General features: G+C 43.7%; 1 protein-coding gene across 1 annotated transcript in view; it reads right to left on the bottom strand.

Annotated features, from left to right (window-relative positions):
* Nucleotides 1-16,213, bottom strand: part of LOC147732919 (histamine N-methyltransferase-like) — a 490,500-nt gene that overhangs the window by 124,778 nt on the left and 349,509 nt on the right. The window contains exon 6 of the mRNA XM_086957452.1: nucleotides 2,609-2,702. Coding sequence (XP_086813578.1) covers nucleotides 2,609-2,702 — 94 coding nt within the window. The remainder of the gene's footprint in view (nucleotides 1-2,608; nucleotides 2,703-16,213) is intronic.

Raw genomic sequence — 16,213 nt, 5'->3', positions numbered from 1 at the left:
CCCTGGCGATCATGAGACAGTTCGAGTTGCCCACAAACATATGTGTGAAGAAAACATATTTGCAGGTTGCAGGTTGTACTTGTACATTGTCATGTCACAGTTTCCCATGTCGTGCACATTTGGGGCACCAGTTGTGTCCTGTGTTCTGTTGTGGAGCTGTTGCTGTTTGTACCAGGATGTTGTCAATGTCGAGGTACACTTGTACTTATGTGCATATTCTGCACAGTGTTTGATTTGCCCGTGCGGCTCTGATTTGTCTGCCACTGGGCCCTTTCAGGCGGTGTGCCCATCAGTTTTGTGCTTCCATGGTGATGAGATGTTGCAGACTTGGGTGACTTATGCTCTTTGTCGAGTTGTGCCTCTTGGGCATGGTCTGTCCACAGATGTGAGGATAACATCAGGGGTTGTTTGTGCAGGTGGTTGTGTTCAAGTGTGACCTGCTCCTTTCTGGTTGTGGTCCGCACTCAGCCACCTCAGTGTTGTGCTGTGTATATTGTCATGGGGCTTGCACTGCAGCCACGCTACTAGTCATGTTGTGTCTCTTGCATTGTCAGTGTGGCGGAAGTATTAGCATGTTTGCTGTGTTTTGCACGTGTGCATGTGTTGGTTGTGTGCCTGTTGATGTGTGGTGTGGGTGCCCCTTAGGGCACATGGGGTACGTGGGACTACTTGGTGTTTGTGTGTGTACCATTGTACCCGGCTCCCCCCCGTCCACCCAATCCATGGTTGGTGTATTCTTGGGTGTTCATCCATGGGGATTGGAGGGTACATGTTGTCCTCTGCAGTGGCTCAGGGTGCATTAGTGGTACTACGCAGTCAATGTGCGCTGGTCATCACTGTTTTCTTATCGCGTTTGGGCACATTGTGACTTTTTCCGCATTGGGGTTTGTGTTTTTATCTCTGTTACGGTGGTTGTATCACGGACATTGACCGCAGTGTCGGTGGTCTATGGCATGGTACCATGGTGTTGTGAATCCCACGTTGGCATGGTGTTATTTTCCCGCAATGGGCTGCAATGTGTAAAGGTGCGTTAGCATTTTCTGGTGATGTTTAGCAAACGTTCTTGAGAATATACCCCTAAGAACGTATTCTTAAATTTCTTTTAAGTCTGAAGGTAAGCTGTGGCTGGGCCCAATCCACCCCTTGTAACTTCATCACAGCCTGCCTTAACTTTTGACTTTCATCCAGTGTTGTGCGATCAGATACTCTTTGTTCTTTTTGGCAAAAAACTTTACAAAAAAAGTTTAAAAATCCATAAATCTGGTTCTGCTGATTGGATTTTTTTTATTTGGTATAATTTTATTTATTAAAATTGACTCTATTTTGCTAAATTGATTTGAAATTGTTCTTGTGTTGTGTTATCACATTAATACTGTTAGTGTGCTGCATAAATACTTCACACATTCCCTCCAGCGGCGTAACACAGGCCCCTGCAGCGCCCGCAGTGCGGGGGGGGGGGGGGGGCAAGCTCCTGGGGGGCCCCTCGGCACTGCACTCTGGCCAGAGAGATCCTGATTGAGCCTAGAGGGGGCCCCCTCTTTGTTCTGTGCAGGGACTCCCCCTCAATTTTCGTTACGCCAGTGATTACCTCTGAGTGAAGCCAGACTGCTTTAGTTCCAAGCTATCAATGGGCTAAGCACAAGTTAATTTAGTGACTTTTTGTGGTTCCCCCTGTAAAGGATTGTTTTTAGTTTTAGAGTAGGGGCTTCCACCCCTCTCAAATAGTAATGACCCATTTTTTTTATAAATTTGATGCCAAAAGACGGTGCTGCCGAGGCCCTCCAACTGCTGTAAGCTCAGGCCTTGTTCCCCCATCTATAAACCAAAGCCTAGGGTCTAAAGAGACTCATAGGGAAAACAGACCTAAATGTCAATATTGTTGTTATATTTGGGGACCCTTGATCATAGTAAATTGAAATTCAGGGTCACTTGAGTAGGTGTCAGCATCTGTTGTTGTCCAGCCATGCTGCAGACTGGTTTTGCTTGGTTGAACAAGTTTTATGCCTAGGTACTTTTCTGATCTGTCCACATGAAGGTGATGAAATAGGCATGCGATGTGGTAGCAGGGACAGGATTTTTGCAAGCAGTACAAGTCATACCAATAATTGAAGGAGAATATGAGTGAAAAATGTTTTACATAGTCAAAAAGCAAAACATAAAAATATGTGAATTAACTGAACTAGCGCTTTGAAATTTTGAGTTCAGCGACACTCACTACGTATAGGGAAAGGAGGAAACCTCAAAGGGATGACAAAATTATTATTGTAATGCTATTAACATTTGTATTACTGTCTACAATCAAAGAGTATGTTACATTTTGAAATAGAAGCTTCACCCAGGCCCAGGTGCTATGGAATGCTATGGGGAAAAACAAAAAGAGTAAACAGTGCAGTAGCGAACACATAATATACTTTTAAATTTGTGGGAGGAAACTGGCATGTGACACATTCTCTAAACTTATCGCATGTCTTCACTTACATCTTCTTTGAATAACTGCTAGTAAGTGTGGGACAAGGTGCACTCTATATTAAAATCACAAGTGAAATAAAAATATAAAGTGCAATACATATAAATTAGCGAGGCAAGTAAAGATTCAAAAGTTACCGACCTGACACTAGAATGATAAGAAGTTTCCCACCAGGTGCCAAGCAATTTCTCAAGTAGTTTATAGTTTTCTTGACATCTTTCACATAATAAAGCACCTAAAAATAATGATTCAGATATATTGAGAATAGTGTGCTAAGAACTGTGCTAATAATATTATCCAATTAACAAAATGCATTCAAAATGTATATTTTTTCCACTAAAAAGGTACTGAACAAGGAATGTCAACGAGATGTTCACAATAGCAGTATCACTTAGAAATGGCATTGTGGCTGCTTAGCAATTTTCACATTTGGCTTAATGCAATGTACAAGTAATTCTCTGTTATTATCTTTCTTGTATTGTAGGTCTCAAATGTGTTTACCTAAATTTCACCTACTTGATACGCATGAGGTGCAGCTGTACTCATCAGAAATGTCAGCAAGTAGCGAAACACAATTAGAGACCATAATTGTATTGGTGCTGGATGAGAACTCATCTGGACTAGAATTGTGGGTACCTATTTACAAGCTCTTTCAGAAGCTTTACTTGTGCTACATCATCTCATTTTAATCCTGATCAGCATAGTTGGCCTCATGGAGAGAGTCTGGCTTGTACCATTCTGTACCATAGTACTCAAGCGGGCTAGATGATTTTCCCCAGACCTTATGCCATTTGGCCACACTAGGGCTCCATTCTGGAACCTGTATTGTTCATCCTGTACACTAGATCATCGGTAGTCTTCAAAATCAGTTAAGCATCCCTGTATCCTAATACACAGAGGATAATCAGCTATATCTCTGGAGCTAACTGAGACTGAATTTGAGGTAACTTAATCATTTGGTGCTGGGTGCATAAGGGTCAGTATACTAAACACGTTTAATAAAAATCTTTATAACAGGATTCCTTATATTGGTGAGGAGCAACATAATATTCGTATTGACCTCTGGTTTGACAAGTGTATACTCAGTGTGGATGAGACAATACTCTAGATATATGATATATCCAAGAGATACATACTATTCCAATGTACTTAGGGACTCAGTGTAATTTATAGTGGGCCTATTAACAATTTCACCTGCTTAGCATATTAAAAACCATTCCAAGCAGAATGAGTTTAGGACTGCAGTTCAGGCCAAGGGGCTTTCAAAAGTATGGATTCCAAGTATGCCACATTTGCTGGCCCTAATAAATTACCTCTTTCTCCCACAAGGGCAGAGCTGCATGTAGGATTTAGTAAGTGGAGAACATCTACTAAACACACTGTTACTGTGTCTGATATGCAGTGCAGCACAACTCTTGGGTATGCACGCTGAGAAGTGCTCAAAGACACTATCCTATAATCTGTGACTTGACAACTATTGGCCCTGCTCCACCTTATGCTACAGTAGTACAACAGGCCCACAAACATTCCCCATCATGGATGAATCTTGAAAACGCTTGCTAATTCTGACATTTGTGCTTCCCTACAAGGGCAAAGGAGAGAAAAAAATGCGGGTCAACATATCACACAAGGGGTATAGAGCAATTAGAAAACGAGTAAAGGGCAACCACGCACACTAGAACTGCTGCTGATTAAACTGCTGCTACTTGCATTTTGCACAGTCCGGGTCATCCTAAAGTTTGAACTATTTTAATGTGTTGTACTATTGTAATGTGAGTGCTGTCTGATAAAACAGTATTATTAGCAGTTTGCCCCTTACTCCTTTGTCCGCCGCGGGAAGTCCCGTTTGTGCATAGGGAGTGTTTGGATACTCTCGAGATCTGAGAGAAGCCATCTCGGGAGTAGGGGGTAGCAATCTAGCTGAACTCTACTTCCGGGGAGAGCACATATTGCTCAATGCTCAGCCGGTGGCGCAGCAGACGCGCGCAGCGGTCGTGCCCAAGGCAAGCCCGTCTGCGCCCGTCCGCGTACGGAATGCGGCAAGGGCCAGAAATGCTGCCGGAACAAAACCAAATCTCCAATACACCAGGGAAGAATGACTTTCACTTAACTTACAGGTTAGAAACTGCAGAACCCTACCACTCACGGAAATTATTAAAGGCCCCCACACTTCTGTCACCTACAAATGCACTATCAACCATGAGTCCAGCACTATGATGGAACATAGCATTCCTCCCAAGGGCAAGACTCACCATAAACAAGTTCACTGCGGCCTTATAAACGCAAGTTCCTTAGTAAAAGATGCTCTTCACATCCAGGACTTGTTGACAGATTACAACTATGATTGCCTCTTTGTCACTGAAACATGGTTGACAGACTGCTCCAACCCAGACATAGTGCAAGCCCTTCCCCAGGGGTATACCATCTCTAGATTCGATCGAAATGGTAAAAATGGAGGAGGAATAGTTATAATGTTTTAGGACCACCTGAAATGCTGCATCACAAATATCACCAAACTAAAGGATGCAGACAGTTTCTGCTTTAATTTTAAATTAGACAACTGCACCACGCCGCAGGGGCTCTTGTCCACAGTCCTCCGGGATCAGTGGGTACATTTTTAGATACCCCGGGAGAAAGTCTAAGCTCCCTTGTGGTCCGATACTCAAATTTTACAATCCTAGGTGATTTTAATCTTCATCTTGAAGCTGTCATCATAAATACACTAGGACTAAAACAACAGACACAGGGGTCCTCACATCAGGCAGGACACACCCTTAACAGGATTTGCACTAACGCTGCAAATCTTATGGTTGCCCCTCCAGTCATGATAACTTGGTCAGACCATAAGTTAATTACTTTCAAATTCGTCTATGATAATGCTCAAACAAAAAACATTTCCAGCAAATTGGACCTCACAAGGAAATTGATTAGCATGCTATCAAATCCCAATCTCCAGAGCATGGCGGAAACCACCAGACCCACTCCCCCTGGAAATCCGGAGACCGACAATAACCTATTTAATGAATGGATGCTGTCAATGACTAACACTTTAGCTCCAGTAAAAAATCAGCCCCTTGGTTCACCCCTTTACCTGAAAGCCTTGAAAGGACTGTGCAGACAAGCAGAAAAACAGTGAAGGAAGCACTATGAGGCTGAAGATATGAAGCTTTTCAAATCAGCACTCAGAGCATACCAACTACAATTCAGAATAGAGAAAAAGACACACTATGCTAATGTAAGAAACAGGGCTGATGACAATTTGAAAACAATTTTTAATATAGTGAAAGTTTTCACTAACCCCACAAATCTAATCGTAAAATCCCTCCTACACAGGAACCATGCAATGACATCGCTGAGTTCTTCGACAAGAAAATTAAAGACCTAAAGAAAGATTTTTCTAACATACCACCACAGTCAAACAATGCTCAGGTGGTAGGAACAAAAAGGGAACTCACAGGTTTCAAGGAAATCAATCTAGAACAATCCAGGCAGGCCATCCTTTCCTGTAAGGCAAGCTAACCTTTCGACACATGCCCGACGAAAATCCTAAATACAATGGTAGACATAGTAAATCCCGGTATCAACCAGATCATCAATGCCAGTTTTAGGCTAGTAAAAATCCCTGACATCTGGAAATTTGCTGCTGTAAAGCCACTCCAAAAAAAGAAACTTCCCGACCCTACCACTTTCTCCAACCTCAGATCTATCTCACTACTGCCATGCCTTAGCAAAATCGCGGAGAAACTATTCATTGACCAACTTAATGACTTCCTGCAAGAAACTAATACCCTGCATCCCAAGCAATCAGGTTTCAGACCAGGATATTCAACTGAATTAGTGCTGCTCCACACCACCGACACCCTCAAGTTTGCCTTGGATCAGGGCAAGGAGGCAGTACTGATTCTGTTGGATCTATCAGCGGCGTTCAACACTTTCTCTCGTGACATTCTGAGAGACAGATTGGAACACAACAGAATAAAAAACAAGGCTATGGTTTGGATTACATCTTTCCTAGATAAAAGGTATCAGATTGTAACATTGGATAGTAAACAACAAAGAGGGACTTAAAAAGGACAATATTTATGGGGGTCCAGTGTACCTGTCCATAACATTGGATAGTTACAAATCGGGAGAAAAGTGGCTGTCATCAGGGGTCCCCCAGGGCTCATCTCTGAGCCTTACCCTATTTATTCTTTACATGACACCACTACTCTCTCTGATAGCTACTTTCGATATTGAATCGATTGCATACACCGATAACACCCAGCTGATCCTCACTCTGGACAAAAACTCCACAGCGGTGGAAGAGAAGTTCCACCACTGTCTCCCTGCAGTAATGAACTGCATGAAACTAAATCACCTTTTATGTAATAGCTCCAAAACAGAAACTATGCTGTTTGAAAAGTCCAATGTATTTAGACCTACCCAATGGGGGCCCTTTGACTCTGATGCCCCACCCACAACAGTCAATACAGCCAAAAATGTAGTAATAAAATTCGACCCCAAACTATCTTTTCACAAGCAAGAACTTACCATCGCAGGCATGTGTTTTCAAACCATAAAAACGCTTCGAAAATGTTTTGACCTACGCCCGCTGCCCGCCAGGAAGACTGTTGCAGTGGCCATAATTTTATCTCGTCTGGACTACTGTAACTGTCTTTATGCAGGAACAAAAAAGACAGTCGTGAAAGGACTGCAGGTGGTACAGAATTGTGCTGCGAGATTAGTACTCAAGCTTCCCAGGGACTCTCCCTCAGCTGCAGCACTCAAAGCACTTCACTGGGTACCAGTTCACATAAGCAAAACTGGACCAGAATATCTAAGATCAAAAATCAAGCCAAACAACACCAAACATACTGTGCGGTCCACATCAGAGAACCTGATAACTGTACCCACTTACCTGGAGTGGGAAGACTATGGCTGTACTGAGGACAAAAGCCTGGAACGCCCTACCCACTCAGCTGAGGCACACACATATGGAACTCACCTTTAGGAAGCTCCGCAAAACATGGATCTTTGCTACCCCAGACCACCAAGCGCTATCTCTAATTTAAAATTCTCTCTCTGTCACCCTTTCCTCTGTTAATCATCGCCAGATGCCCCTTTTCCGCCCGCTAAGCACCAAGATGCTCCTTGGAGTGAACGTCGCCCTATGCAAAAACTCTTTCAATCATTCATTCATAAACTCCATCCCTGTGGGTTCTGTCTTGGTGCATTAGCTCTGATGGCACTTAGGTATGCCCAAGGGTCAAAATATTAGATAGACATTGTCTTTTGTGCACCTAACTGAGGGGTAAAACACCGTCACTCCGCGTTTTTTACTCCGCATACCTTTACTCCTCATACCATGACGACGCAGGTACCGTTACTCCGCAATATTTTACAACGCATGCCATTATATATTATATGCTTTTACCACGCATGCTTTTACAACAAAATTCGTTGTAAAAGCATGATTGGTAAAAGCATATGTTTTTTATATTTAAGTGTATGGTAAGTATATGATTTTAGTTTGGGGGTGTTGGAGTATATGTTTTTGGGGTTCAGGGGTATTTTAAGGGTGGGTTTTGTTTATGGGTGCAGGGGTATTTAAGGGTTAAGGGATAGGTATGGGTATTGGGGTATAGGGGTATTTTTAGGGGTTAGAGCTAGGTTTGGGTTTTGGGGTACAGGGGTATTTTTAGGGTTTAGAGCTAGGTTTGGGTTTGGGGTACAGGGGTATTTTTAGGTTTCAAGGGTAGGTTTGGGTTTTGGGGTACAGGGGTATTTTTAGGTTTCAGGGGTATGTTTGGGTTTTGGGGTACAGGGGTATTTTTAGGGTTCAGCGGTAGGTTTGGGTTTTGGGGTACAGGGGTATTTTTAGGGTTCAGGGTTATTTTGGGGTTTTGGGGTACAGGGGTATTTTTAGGTTTCAGGGGTATGTTTGGGTTTTGGGGTACAGGGGTATTTTTAGGGTTCAGGGGTAGGTTTGGGTTTTGGGGTACAGGGGTATTTTTAGGGTTCAGGGGTAGGTTTGGGTTTTGGGGTACAGGGTTTTTTTAGGGTTCAGGGGTAGGTTTGGGTTTTGGGGTACAGGGTATATTTATAGGGTTAAGATGGGTTAGTGTTTAAGGGTGTTGAGGTATTTTAAGGAGTAAGGGTGGGTTTGGATTTTGGGTGCCTGGGTATTTTAAGGGAGCAGGGTGGTATTCGTTTTTAGGGTGTTAAGTGTATTTTTTTAATTGTACATATATATATATATTTTTTTTTAAATGATTTTAAAACAAATATAAATGTAAAATATTTATTTATTTATACACATATGCTTTATTTGGTTTATTTTTATATATTTATTTTTATCTGTATGTATATATATATATATATATATATATATATATATATATATATATATATATATATATATATATATATATATATATATATATATATATATATATATATATATATATATATATATATCCCAGCTCCAAACTTTCCTCTTATCCTTCAGGAAAGAAAAGCACTCACGAGGATTCTGTAGCTCAACAGCAGTTTATGAGCTACAGAATCCTCGTGAGTGCTTTTCTTTCCTGAAGGATAAGAGGAAAGTTTGGAGCTGGGATTTATATCGCGGTACGCCACCGCTTTTACTGCACCCGACCAGGAAGTGCCCCGCCTATGGCGTATGGAGGAGCGAGATATATATATATATATACATATTACCTACTGGCGGTCGCCAGTAGGTAGTTATAGTTAGGATCTACTTTCCATAGGAAATCCGCAACATTCTATTGGGAATAACTTTGGCGCCGGTGGACAAATCTTTGCGAATTTCTCAAAGTTCGTGGCCCGCTCCGCTTCTTCCCTGAAAATGTGGGGGGGATTCGTCAAGTGGGGGCCAAGATAAAAGGGGGGTCCCAAAACGTGTTTTCTCCATGTTAATTTCCATAGGGCGGTTGGCCTCACTTTTAGCCCGAACGGCTGAATGAATTTTCACCAAACTTGGCAAAATTGTAGGGACTGGTAGCCCGATGTGCCTTTGCTATGTCTCAAGATATGTGCTACAGTGGATTTTGAGTAATTTAGGATCAAAAAAATATATATATCTATAAGCGCTCCCCGGTACGCGCACCGGGGAGCGCACCGGGCGCGCCACGTGACTTGCGCACAGAAAGCTAATTGGCTTTCGGGTGTCTGTAAACATTCCAAACAGTCCGGAGCGGCCGCCATCTTGTGTCTCGGTAGAATCGAGACACAAGAGGTGGGAAAAACAAAGGGGGAAATGACCATAAGGGGGCAGAGTAGACCCCCCCCTGACCACCTAGGTTTGATGTGGGGGTCATAAAAGTGCCCCGCAGGGCAAAAAATGTTTTTTTTTTTCGATTTGCGCAGGGGAGCGCCCGGTAAGCGCACCGGGGAGCGTACCGGGGAGCGTACCGGGGAGCGTACCATAGGGAAAAAAGAATGACAGAGCTTTCAAAAAATGTAGCATTTTTTTTATAAATTGGAGGTAGTTCTAAAAAGAACTGTTTTTTTATTCTTTTGTTGGTTTATATTTTTGTTATTGTTTTTTGGAACATTTTTTACTTTTTGGGGCTTTTCTGAACACTTTTATATTTTTTTTGTATTTTTTATGGGGAGAAACAAAAAACAGGAATTTGTAAATGGCTCAGCTGGAGCAAAACAAAAATCTGGAACATTTAGGGTTTTCTTGGACACTTATGGTTATCACCAGCAACCATGATTAGTTTGATACTTTGCTCACCATAGCAAAGTGTCTTGTTACAATACTTGCACACGATTTTGTAATCGGCAAACTTAGGTTGAATAGTAGCCAATGTGTCTCTTGCCCCCGGACCCTATGGAGTGGGTTGTTTTGATGTTGAGGGTCTAGACGTTGATGGGGGTAGCTTACTGCAGAGGTCCCTTAACTCTGCATTAGAATAATTGTTTGGATGCAAACGCATCATGTGGCGAATCATTGTATGATTCCCGAAGGAATACTTTTTGTTAGGGTTCCCCCTGGACAACTCAGCACCACAAATTAAACAAGTCACCTTTGCAGCGTTGACTTTTTTAAAACCCTTTGGGATTTTGTAGAACTCCCAAATAAAGTGCTCTTTTGGTTGGTAGGGCTGTTTATTTTCAGGCAGGAATTCCCTTCTCTGTTCCTCCTCTTCATCATTCTCCTCCTCATCCTCTTGACCACCAATGTAATCTTCTGGTGGTCTTTTAGATGGTGGTGGTGGTGGTGGTGGGGCAGATCCTCCAGCTGCTGCTGCTAATGTAGCCATTTCAAACTAGTAAAGAGTAGAGATAGAACTCCAAAAAGGTCTTCCTCAGTCAAAGGACAGAATAAGGAAAAAAGGTGGGGGCTTTCATCATTTGGAAAAAAAAACTGTTCTGGACCAATGAAAAGTGTTATTTTCAAGTCACATGACCCAGGCTTTCATCATTTGGAAACCAAAACTGATCTGCACCAATGAAAAGTGTTATTTTCAGATCACATGACCTGACGCGCTTACGCTACGCGCCCCGAGAGCGCGTCGAGACGTTGAGCGATCGTATGTGATCGCGTGCTTCCGGGTGCGCTTACGCAGTTCGTCATAATACGCATCACGCGACTGCGCGAAACGTCACGATGTTGTTTTTGTTCATGGCAATAGCGCTAACGGGACGCTCCCCGGTACGCGCCCAGGGGCGCGTGGCAAAATTGCGCTGACCAGGGGGCTCCGTGGAAATTCACTGAAAAAACCATAGGTTTCACACCAGTTATACTTAGGAATTACCATTTAAAAAACCTATTAAATTCACTGAAAAAACTATTGGTTTCACACCAGTTATAGTTATCTGGAAATTTTACTCGCATAAAACCATTGAAATTCCCACGTTATAGTTAGTTGCATGTCCATTTTTATGAAAATTTAAGTTTCTATTTTTGAATATGTGTTTCAAGAGTTACATTACAGTGAAAGGAGGTCTGTCACTCTGTCACAAGGATGGTGTCATAAGTGATGTCATGAGTGATGTCACTGACCATGTCATGAGTGATGTAATATGTGACGTCATCAGCAGTGCATTGCACGCGCAAGTTATAGTGAGTCCAACTAACTATAACGTGGGAATTTCAATGGTTTTATGCGAGTAAAATTTCCAGATAACTATAACTGGTGTGAAACCTATGGTTTTTTCAGTGAATATATATATACTAGCAGCCCGTCCCGACCTTGTCCGGGAGCAATCAGGCTTCCCCGACCCCCGCCTGCCCCGACATTGCCCAGCAGCCCGGGCCCCCGGCCGCTCCGTCCCGGGCCTTCCCCGACATTGTCCCTCGGATGTCACAAAGGCCCAGTGTTGAGGCGCTCTGCATAAATCTCCATGGCAGATGCTGTAAGTCCCTGTTCCCCGCCTGCCCCGACCCCCGCCTGCCCCGACATTGTCCCCCAGAGCCTTTCCTCAGCCGATGTAAATTGTACCCTTCTGTTTTGTTGTAACTCCCCGTCCCCCGCCTGCCCTGACCCCCGCCTGCCCGACATTGTCCCCCGGAGCCTTACCTCAGCCGATTTAAATTCTATTCTTCTGTTTTGGTGTAAGTCCCCGTCCCCCGCCTGCCCGACCCCCGCCTGCCCGACATTGTCCCCCGGAGCCTTACCTCAGCCGCCGCTCCTCAGTTCACCGCTCCTCCTTCTGTTTTGGTGTAAGTCCCCGTCCCCTGCCTGCCCCGACCCCCGCCTGCCCGACATTGTTCCCGGAAGCCTTACCTCAGCCGCCGCTTCTCAGTTCACCGCTCCTCGCCGCTGGTCACCGCTCCTCCCGCCAGTCCGCTGCTCCTCACCTCCTCCCCCACGCCATGTCCGCCTCTCCTCCTCGCGCTCCTGGACGCCGCTCCTCCCCGCGCTCCTGACGTCAGCACGCAGGCCGCGGCCGGCGCTACTTCGAGGGGACTACTTTTTTTATAATGTAAATTTTTTAAATATAACGTATTTTTTAACTTTACATAGCCTATGTCCATCTGCACACCCTGAGGATTACAACGATGTATCGGGTGTGTGGATTGGCGCTGTGGTTCCCGAGTTTACCCGCCTCAAAGCCTCAAAGTTCTTCCTTTATAATAGTAGTATATATATATATATATATATGTCTGTATATATATATATTTATTTATTTATTTATTTATATATAGTGTAAGTACATTTTCTAACTTTACCCCACATATAACTTCACCACACATGCCTTTGCGTTGTAAAGGCATGCGTTGTAAAGTTATATGCAGGGTTACATTTTTCGGAGTGATTGTACTGCGGAGTAATGGCTCCGCGTTGTAAATAATGCGGAGTCATGGTATGCAGGATTTTTGAGTGCGGAAATTCATCATATATTCAACCGAGGAGCTCTGTTAATATTCTCGTAGATAGATACATCATCAGTGGGATTGACAATAGTGCTGAGCATATCACAGTTGGCCCCTTGTGAAACTGTAGGAGATGGTGCTCATGTTAATCTATGTCTGTATGTTCCAGAAGGAAATTCAGCATGCTTCAACATTGCATGTTCATTGAGATGCACCATCCTTGCCAGAGCTCTAAATCTGCATCTCTCATTTATGTTCACTCCCTCTTTGATTTTAATTGCTAAAAGACGAATGGGCTTAGATCAACAGGATAGATGTTGGACTCCGTCAACCACATGATAGCTGTGTCTTGAACCAACTTCAGAACAACAAAATGCCATTTTCCCTGGCATTTACCAGAAATCCCATGTGTGAACATGAGTGTAGAGTCAACCTTGCCATTACCAGCAGTGGGTATCTAGAACATTTGATGCCAATAGCGGCTCCTGCTTTTGGCGCCTGGCGGCCATGGGTTAAGAGCAGGGGGGGTGGCGATTCCTGCATTTGTTTGCTGCCCTGCAGCGGCCGAAGGTTTGCCCCAGATATCCCTACTTCAAAGGGTATACCTGTTTATTTCTATTAGCCCCTGTGTATGTTTGGACGGGGCCCTCACAGATTTGCCTCTCCTCTCTCCTCCCTTATAGGTTCCCGTTTTAATTTAGGCCCCCAGTCTCCCCTTCTCATCCTTACCAGGGTCATTGGTGGATGACATGAATGGAATCCAGCATTTTCGAAAAACGCCGAATCCCTATCTTGAAATCTGCCAGTTCTAATGCCTGACTGCGTCACAAACCGCTTTTTAGGGAAATCCCCTGTGGACCCCCGGGGATAGACAAAGCTTGTTGGCAGGAACCCACACAATCAGCCGCTTGACCCCCGCTGCCCCGGAAGCCAACCTAGCAGCAGTGTGCCTGCTTTGTGCAATCCGTACAGCCGCTTCCAACCAGTGACTTCTCTGTGGCGCCTCCTTCCCTCCGACTGCCACCTTCACTCACCGAGTGTCCACAGCCAACATGAAGAGAAAAAATCGCTGGAAAAGTAAAGAAAGCGTAAGTAGATTTACCGGTAAAGACTGCCCTGACATCGCTGTTTAAATTCGCATAGCATTCATATCCATTACTTTACTGTTGCGAGTAATCCGCCGCGGTAGAGCGGGAGCCCACAACTGCTTCTAGCTAGCGGCTGCCATTTCATCCCCGACGTCCTCCTGTACTGGGGCAAAAATCAGTACCACCCTGAGGCTACCAATAAGGAATCTGCTCCCCCTACGGTGCAAATTAACCCCACTAAAACTTCCAGGGCCACATCGGCATAAAAGGTCTCTGAAGGAGAAGACCCCCTCAATTCAGGAGACAAAAAAATAATCTAACAATAAAACAGCAAATATTCGCCTTACTCCATCATTGAGATCATATTTTAAGGTCCAAGCTCACTTGTCTCTATCCACCCAATCTACCCAGCTCACGCAGGATAACCAGCAAAGTCCTGAATATACTCTTTGGGTAACGGGAGGGAATTGATACAACGGTCTCTTTTGGAAATACCTAATGCAATAAACGATAGGAGAACAGGAATAGACATGAATCCAGTGCCTCTTGAAAATAGATTTGCCCCTCTGGCAACCTCGGCTGAAAATGATAACCCAGTTATCACGGATAACACTGATAACACTGTAAGTGTTAATCAAACTGCTAGTCTTGAGTCACAAGGGAGTCTACAGAGTAAGCCATCTAGTACAGGTCATAACCCAGTGCGGGATTACTAGCTACCCTACTCACGGAAATCAGAGAAAATTTAGCAGTTTCAGAAAGTAACCAGACGAAAATTCAAGCAGCCTGTGAAACTCTAGAAATTAAAATGAATGACATTATGGAAAGAGTAGGGGCCATGGAGGTTCTCACGAAACAAGCGGAAAAAAGGCATCAGAAATTTCAAGATTAAAGGATAGCAATAAAGGTCTAAGGGAGAAACTGGAAAGTTTAGAAAATACTGCAAGAAGAAACAACATCATGTTAATACCAGAAGATGCGTAGGGAGGAGATATAAGATCTTTCATAATTAACCTTCTTAGAGAGTTGCAACCTGACATAGATAAACAGTCCGTAGAGGACGACATACAAAGAGTTCACCTGGATCTCTTTACAAAAAGACCTGGGAAAAAAATCTGCGACGGATCTTAGTTCACTTTAAGTCTTATGCACTAAAGGAAAGATCCTAGCAGGAGTGTATACCAAAGGGGACTGGTCATTCCGCATCAGATCAGATATTTTGTGCATCACACAGGACAAACAATGACAGTTAGGAAATATATGCAAGAATGAAGGCGCTTGGGACCACAGCAAATCTATGATTCCTCGCCTCTCTAAAAGTGATGTGGAATAACAAAATGTTTAACTTCAAGAATCCCGTAGAGGCAAATGCCCTGATTGCCCAGATAAAAAGCACATCCAAATGAGAAACGCTAAAATCCTGCCTGGTTAGAGACACAGTCCAAAACCAAGAGGTATTTTTGTTATACCTCTCTCATCAAGGCAGGGTCCCCCAGGGCAGGGAGGTGGGGTCAAAAACAAAATGCAAAATGTAGTTATTTTTGGTTTATACACAGGGTGGGGGAGCATGTGGGAAAAAAGAAAAAAAAATTCTCATTTGTGAATAACAGTCAAATATTTCAAATTGGTCCGGAAAGACTTGCAATTTCCTCTTTAAATGTAAACAGCATTCTTAAAATGCATTCCTTTAATACTTCTGTCTTTTAGGATAGACACAGTTAGGACAGGGTTAGCTAAAATCATGAAAATTATGTCATGGAATGTCAAAGGTCCTAGGGTCCCTTCCAGAAGAAAGAGAATCTTAGAATATTTAAGACTCTCTGATAGCAATGGCCTCCTGGTTTTCCTTGCCCGCCTGAGAATAAGGGTGCCGCCAAAAAGCTTGGGGTTTGGTTCGATGAGAATCTGAATTTTGTAACGCATGTAAAAAAACTGGCTGGCACCTGTTTTGGTGTGTTGAAAAGTTTGAGAAAGTTTCTGCTCTTCCTGCCGAGCTCGCCCAGAGAGACGGTTGTTCGGGCACAGATTCTTTCTTGATTGGACTATGCCTACGCCCTCCTAGTTGGCGGCCCAGGTTTTCTTGTGAAGAAACTACAAGTGGTTCAAAACTCGGCTGCCAGACTCCTAGGGGGGCTGTCATCCAGGCACAGTGCTCAGGCTCTTCTACGGTCATTACACTGGCTTCCTGTCGAAATTCGCCTAAAATTTAAAATGCTCTCAATTGTGCAACAGGCCCTTTACGGACTTGGTCCTACCTATTTGCAGAAGAGACTTACTTTTTATACACCAGCGAGACAGCTGCGTTCGTCTTCACAGCTGCTGATGCAG

This window comes from Lissotriton vulgaris, chromosome 2_1 (assembly GCF_964263255.1).
Source record: "Lissotriton vulgaris chromosome 2_1, aLisVul1.2, whole genome shotgun sequence".
In the NCBI taxonomy this organism is placed as follows: domain Eukaryota; kingdom Metazoa; phylum Chordata; class Amphibia; order Caudata; family Salamandridae; genus Lissotriton; species Lissotriton vulgaris.
Note: the sequence above shows the minus strand (reverse complement) of the source record. Positions and strands in the feature narration are given on the sequence as shown.